We start from the raw sequence: 7,783 nt of genomic DNA, 5'->3' as shown, positions 1-7,783 counted from the left end.
ATGGCATCCCTTCCCTCCAGCGTCATGTTATGGTAAATGAGAAAAATGGAAGGTGAGTTAGGATCATCTGTACATAGGTAGGATATTAAGGGGAGGGCAGTGATGAATTTGTCATACTACGATCTCATACTGTGGCAGCTGTCAGTCTAGCTTAATGTCCTATTTTTATTGGTTATGTTTTGTTCTGTGTTTTTTTTCTTTGTAACTATCACGCACACTGTGCTGTGTAAATTGGATATCTTTGGAATCCAAGCAAGTAATAAAAGTTCTTATTTTTCAACAAAACTTCACGTTTTACAGCAACTTTACAGTTGAGGGAAGAACGTAGTGACATGCAGGACTGGGAACAATCGGTGAAGGACAGAACTGGGAATACTTTACAGTAGTAACACTGCTAAATATTTATATTGTGGAAGGCCAGCCAGATTCTTCATTAACGTAATTAGATGTATTTCAAGTAGCCTGGATCATCTGTGTAGCATTTCATATTTTTTGGAGATCTTTACAAGCAACGAATACTCAAATTTTGCCATTAGCTAAGCAATACTTCTCTCATTTGCAGGAGAAACAACGACAAAAACCTAGAGCCTGATGTTACTACACTGGTGTAATTGGGAATAATATGTTTATGATCATCTGCTTATGTAATGGAGTAGGGAATGTAATCTAGAGAAATTGTGTGTTAGATGGGGCTTCTTCAGCTCAAGCTGATTTTAATTTTATGAGGTGTAGTTGTAGATGACATTGGGAGAAATACCAAAAGCACTTGTAACTGCCTCTGCATTACAGTTCTTCCTTATTTCCTTCTTGTTTTGGAGGATGAGTGTAGTAGTTGCAATTCAAGTTACTTGATTGGATCTGGGGTGGGTAGTATTAGCCAGGCAGCTCTTCTTGCTTCCTGTGGACAGGAGACCTAACAGTGACAGGGACTGTAAAAAAGTGTCAGCTGTCAGACTCAGCTTTGAATAAATGAGAAACATATGTTTCCAGTGTCCACTGCAAGTACTGCTTTGTGACAGTTAAGCTTATTGCTGCGTGTTTGTACCAAAACACAGTACCCCTCCTCTACGAAACCAATTGTACAGACCTTTTTTTCTTTTTTTTCCAGAAATGAAGACTATAAAACGTTGGTGGTTTCTTCCAATAAAGGATAATAGTCTTTTTAAGTTGTTCTGATTGATATTCATACTGGGAATCTGCTAATCCTTCTTGTTCCCAATTTTTTTATTCACTTGTCAACTTGAATAACTGATTTTTTGGCAAGGAGCAACTAAATACAACACTATATTTAATTTCCTCCTTTCACATTGACCCACGGGTTCACAGTACACAACACCCTCAGGTTGCATTGCAAATGCACCAAGAAGGCAGCCGGGCTCTGGAGTTCACCGTCTCATTAAAGAAAGTGACAAAAGTTTTTATGTTTTTGACCCAAGTTGTTAATTGACAGAAAGTCTTTACTGAGAGATGCTTTTCATTTCTGGAAACACTGTTGTTTTGGTACTCGCTGTGAGCATCCTCTTTAACATGGAAAAACATCAAAAGATTCTGCCCTTTAAGGGAGCAGTGGTTTTGATTTGACTACTGTAGCAATACGAGTTTTGGGTGAAATACACTTGTATCTTGGAGGCATATATTTGAATTGGTTTGGTTTACACAAGGAAAGGAGGTTTCTGATGTCCTAAATATTTTGGGTGTTTTTTAATGCCTGGCTTCTGACTTCCATCCATAATGCAGACCAGTTAGCCTTTCCAGAGGATCAATCTTTTCCTGTTTCGTTTTTAGTCTTACTTTCTGTGAAGGATCCATCTGAGGCCAATATGGAAAGACTTTGCCCTGTTCTTCCGGAAGAGACTTCTTCACAAGGGTCCACACACAGTCCAAGAGAAATCAATAAAACCATAGAAACGGAATTAACTTTACCCGATGAAAATGTAACTCAAATAGAAAATATACTTGATCTCTGGAGTGGAAGTCTTAAGGTATTTATTTTGTATGGAATCCTTAAAAATCATGTACAGGTGCCAGTGTGGTGTAGAAGAAGCGAGCTCAGGAAAAGTTGCAGTGTGATTGCACTGGGAAATGGTGGTTTTGTTATTGGTGGTTGTTGCATATTCATAAAAACAGGAGGATATCTTGTTTCAAGAACTTTGGAATAACTTTCTCCATTAGTTCAGTTGTTATCATTCAATAGTTCATTATGTCTGATAATATTTATAGACATAAACAGCCTGTTTAATGAAGGCATCACTGTAAATATTCATGTCCCCTTAATTGCTAAGTGTTTTAGGATGAAAAGATTGGGGAGGAGGGAATAATTTTACTAATTGCACTCCTGTCATCCATTCAACTTTTCAGGCAAATGTTCTGACTGAATTGAGAAAATGGAAGCTTAGTTTGGTCGAACATTACAGGCTTCAAATGAGACAAGAAAAAGACAAATACGCTGCACATGTGAGACAACTGAGCAATGAGATGGAAAACCTGAAGGAGCTGCTACGTACATATGAAATCTCTGTTGGCAGAAAAGATGAGGTGGTAGTAGTTCAATTTCGTAATTAATAGGTCCTCTCTTTTTAAAAATATCCACACAGAATTTTGGGTCCATCTCTTTGAATAACAAAATTCTCCTTGCAGCAAGTAACACAGAGAAAGTAAATAATATATTTACACTGTACAGTAGAAAAAAAATCATTGTTGCTAATAATGTTGTCCATACTAGAAATATAAATTCAACATATTGCATATACACATTTTGCACTGTTTGCTTCTTAAACGTGGGGTCTGTCCTTGTTCCTTGTTTGTTTCATGAAGGTCCACTGGCTTAGATGAATCTGTTAGTTAGCTCTTACACTTTTAAAGCCTTTAATTTTTCAATTATTGGATTGGTTTTCTTGCATTTTAAATGAGCATCAGTCTGCTAAATGTAGAATCCTCTATTTTAGGATTCTTGGGAATTGTACAAATTCTTAGGTTGGTACATTTCAGGTCTCTGAGTTAGGCTTTTCTGCTGTCAATAATATCAACAAGTTCATAATCAACTGGAATTGTGGAAATGGATATAAAATTTTGGCAGCCCTGCAATCACTTAACATAATTGGATTCTCTCGTTGCTATCCTGAATTTTTAACATTCTACTTGAGAACATTTAATGAGTTTGGGTTTTTAATTCCTATTCACTTTTGTTTTAAAGGTGCTCATTGAGGGAGTTAAAATATGGAGGAAGGTGATGTTCTGTGTCCGTTTGGGAAACAGTTCAATCTTACAGACCAAGCATATATAAATGTTGTAAGATTACAACAAAACAATTAGCATAACGTTACTTAACTAGTATTTATGTGCAGAACCACAGCTATTTGAGTGTTTACCATTCAAACATATCTAATTCTGTTGGGTATCATTCTATGTCACTCATGTTCAGTGCACTGTAATGCTCAGTGCTGTCTGAAAGTAGTAATTTTTTCTCTCTTACCAAAGAATTATTTCTTCAGCCAATTTTATAGTTCTGTTTCCCCAAAAAAAATGGTTTAGATGGAAAATTATTTGACTTAACATATAGGTGGTAGTGCTTCCATGTATCACACCAAACTCATCAAAACTGCTGGATTCTGACATGGGCGTAGCCCAAAGCCAATCAGTCTCAAAAATACTATGAATACCAGAGATTCTTCTTTTCACGCTGGAAATCTCACAGATGTTTTTTAATGGCAAAAATATACTAATTAACAAACATGGGTGTAGGCTAAGACTTCTAGTATGTATTGACAGGTAAGCAGGACCTAAAGCTGATGTTTTCGTGTATTACAAAAAAAATATTGATTTCCATTGATTTATATTTTCTTACTGATTTTTTGACAATTTATGTACATTTACTTGTGATTTTATATAAATTCATTGCTATTTATATAGCTGGGACTATTCAGTTATTCTGAAACTGTGGGAAGTTAGAATTAGTCACATATAAGCAGAGAGAAGTAGCTTGTACTAGATATATTAAAATACAGTATTATCAAGAACTTGTTCTTAAAAACACAGATCGATTAGGTTTAAATTGCTTTAAATGTATCAAATTAACTTTCATTTTTTTCTGACTTTGATTTTTGAATGCCTTAAAGAAACTAAGCTTTTGCCTAGTTTGTTAAAAATTCTAAAGATTGACTGAAATGGAAATTTATTTGAAGCATCGTTTGTTTTGTTAATATAGGTTCAGTAATTATTGCATACAACTGCATATGCAGTATAACATATACATCAGTATATAATTTCATAAGATACTGTTCTTCACCATTTGTATGCCGTGGTTAATTCCTTTAATTCACTGCCAAGAGTCGCAGCATTTCTCACTGATGCCCATTGGAGTTACTGAGATGTGAGTGAAAGCAGAATCCAGCTTAAGAGGTTAGGAAAATACTCTGTGATTTGGTGTACCCCATATGCATCGTGTCTGGCCTTATTTCTACTCTGATACCCTCAGCTGTGTCTGTATAATAATTAAAACATTTAGATGTTGGTGGTAAAAGTCCCTAGCTGCATTTTCTGTCCAGCAGGCCACGCAATCTCTCAGAAGTTTTGATTGCTATGGACCTATATAATGTATTTCATGAGATCTTTTAAACAGAATAACAACTCTGAATGAGATTTTTCTGGTTCTTAGCAACTCCTTAGCTTGTTTATTCTGCTCAGAAAGTTGTGTAAGCTTTCTGAAGAAAAACTGGTTTTTTACACTTATACACGACAGCAAACTTTTAATGAATGTTCCTAATTTATCAAAACTGTCTTTGCAAATATTTGACTCTCCTGACCTTACGCTACACTAACATTTAATTATTAGAAAGCAGCACACAGCCTGCAGAGATAGGATGAAATAATGATTCAGCTGAACTTTTCCTGAAACTACATAGTGAAAGTGTTTAATTGCTGCAGTCAGTGTTGAACCCACAGGAATTTTACTCCTGATTTGAACGCTGATTATTGTTTCCTCCTTGATTAGACTAAGGGGATGATTTAGTAGAAAGCTACTGTTAAAAGCAAACGCTTTAATTGAAAAATAACTGATGCATAAAGGGCATTCTATTTGACTTTACAGTGACCGTAGCTATTGAAATAGCATTAATAAACATTTTTGCAGGTGATTACTAACTTGACCCAAGCATTAGAGAGGCAAAAGGAGAGAATAGAGTTGATGAGAACGTTTACACTCTGGCGGATTCAGCATATTAAAGCCAAACAAGAGGTATGTGTACAAAATACAAATGCAAGGCACATGAAACCTCTGAACTCGAAAGGGTCAGAGTTGCTGCAGTTCCTGCTACAGTTTGAAGAAATGACTGTTTCTGTTCTGATGTGTTTGACAATGTCAAATAACAGCTTGAAAACATAGTTCTAGAAAGAACACTGCTGTTGGAATACTCTCTGGGATGGGGGAGACATCAAACCTGTGTTTGTCTTATATTGCTCTAATTACTGTGATCAGCTCACAGCAAATCACCATAGTTTACAGTACCTGCATTTTGAAGCAGGTGCCAATCTAAATTTCAAACACATGGCATTTAAACAGGCATATGATACAGGATCACATCGGGGGTGGGGAAGCCATTTTCACAATTAAAACTGTTCTCATGTTGCCAAAACTTGAAGTAGCTAAGAGCTGGCTGCACACAACGTTGGGGACTGCGTCAGGCATCATCTATACAGTAAACAATGTGCTAGGTGAAGTATGACAGAAACGAAGAATCCCATGTCAAGACTCCAAACCTTTCCCATTCCAGGCTGTTAAAAAGGGGAAGCTGCATTCAGGACCTTTGTTTATTGGTACAGGTTCCTGGCTAGACTGAAGTTCATTGATGCTATCCAAAACTCCGCTGATTTGCAGAGAGGTTTAGACTTACCTCTTTTCCTTCCCTCCCATCTTGGAATTTACTAATAATTTGGAGTCTGGTTTTCACTCAGCTCTTCTTATTTTTTCTAATTCCTTTCTGGAAAAAATAATTTCAAGCTGGAATACATCGTCTGGTGACTATTTTGAAATAGAGTAGAATAATATAATTGTCTTAAATGACTTTTTAAATAATTTAAGTTTATTAAAAAGGTAGGTGTTTTACGCTAATCCCCTGAGAACTTGTGACTGCGGGTTTTATATGGTTCCTGTGGTGAATCAAAATGTGCCACTTAATGGCTTCACCCATGCATGGCTACACCATATATGTGAGTTGTTGTTGAAGGGTCATTAAGCTAAGAGTAAAAAGACTGGTTTGGGTAACCCAGGAGTTTGCAAATAGGGTTTCTCATACTGAAGATAGCTGCGCTCCATGATGTGTGCAGGAAGAAACACGGAGCTGCTGGTGCTCTGTCGTGTGCCGCTTCACCGCCACACGTGTACTCGGTGTAGGTGTTCCTACCGTGGCCCACACTCTTTAGGACGTGCATTTTTAAGAAGCCTGAACTTGTATATGATGTGGTTATTTTTGTTTCCTAAGGAGTATGCAAATAGAATTGCAGACAGGCAATTCCGGACAGCTTTGATGAAGAAAGTGTGGGTAGCATGGCGCTCTCTTAGCGAAGAAGAATGGAAGGAAAAAGTAGCCAAAGCCTGTCAGTTAAGGGCAGAGGATGTCTGTGTTCAGCTCACCAATGATTATGAAGACAAGATTGCAGAGGTAAAATAAGGTTTCTTTCTTTCATTCTTCTTCACTCCCCCACCCCCCCTAAGTCCCTCTTTCTCAGCAAACATGAAAAACACAAGGACTTCCCAGCAGAACAGAGCTCCCAGAGATGATGTTTCTAGATGTAAAAGTCTGGATGTTTCTAGACATTTCCCCACACACACATCTGATGTAAAATGTTGGTTTTCTGCAGAGTGGTGAGGTAAATAGGACTCTTGTCATTGGTGAGCTCTAGTGCAAACAGTGTGCTGTAGTACAAAAGAAGTGACAAGTAGCTGTTCGCCTCCGGTGAACCAGAGATTTTTGAAGTGAAAATGCACGTCTTTGTATACGTAGTGACTTTCAAAGCTAATGGAGGAGTGTGTTCGTGGTGTGCATTCAGAGGTACAGCTGTTTCCTTATTCTTTTTTGTAGCTAACTGCTACTTTGGAACAGACAAAAGCTGAGATTCTGCGGCTGCACAGTGAAAGAGAACAGTATGAAGACACGATGAAGAAAGCCTTTATGCGTGGTGTGTGTGCTTTGAATCTGGAAGCGATGACCATGTTTCAGGGCAAGGACAGTAGGACGGATCCTGGTCAGTGTAAAAAGCAGCTCTCATCTGATAGTGGGAGGGGCTTTGTTGGGTTGGTTTGTTTTAAAGGATTCTCCCTTTTTTTAATTTAACGTGAGGACTTGTGGCAATACAGAGTTTATCAAAATCTTCTTGCTTTCAAAAGCCCCATTGAATAAGGTGAGAAACACTCGATATTGAAGTTTGTCCTGCTGTAGCTTAAAGGTGGAAGATGTTCTTTTCATCCCGCCTTGCTGTGAGTGTGGTAACCTTCAACTGAAGCCAGAACCAGAAGCCAGGGATGTCAGACTTCTTAAAATACTGTAGAAGATAACCTAGAATTAGGTCAGCACCCAAGTTAGGGGGGGGTTGTGAGGGAGAAGTCCTGGAAAACCCTCCTCTGTTCCCTGAAATCTCAGTGTGCAGTGGATCTGCTTTTCCCAGACAGCGCTCTCTCCTTTCTTAACCTTGCCGTTTATTGCAAAGGGAGTAAGTTGATCTCCCAGGTCTGTATTTAGTTGGAGTTCTGTGGCAGAACAGGAAACACCAGTGTAATTGTATCAGCAGC

At 37.9% G+C, this 7,783-nt stretch overlaps 1 protein-coding gene across 1 annotated transcript; it reads left to right on the top strand.

The window, feature by feature from the left end:
- Window positions 1-45: 45 nt before the first annotated feature.
- Window positions 46-7,239, top strand: POC5 (POC5 centriolar protein; the record flags this gene model as incomplete). Its single annotated transcript, XM_010148604.1, has 6 exons — window positions 46-52; window positions 1,786-1,982; window positions 2,359-2,535; window positions 5,129-5,233; window positions 6,477-6,656; window positions 7,077-7,239. Coding segments are annotated over exons 1-6 (829 nt in total), but the record flags the coding sequence as incomplete, so codon positions are not given.
- Window positions 7,240-7,783: the final 544 nt, after the last annotated feature.

Source organism: Eurypyga helias, unplaced genomic scaffold, assembly GCF_000690775.1.
Source record: "Eurypyga helias isolate BGI_N326 unplaced genomic scaffold, ASM69077v1 scaffold26533, whole genome shotgun sequence".
NCBI classification, from domain to species: domain Eukaryota; kingdom Metazoa; phylum Chordata; class Aves; order Eurypygiformes; family Eurypygidae; genus Eurypyga; species Eurypyga helias.
Note: the sequence above shows the minus strand (reverse complement) of the source record. Positions and strands in the feature narration are given on the sequence as shown.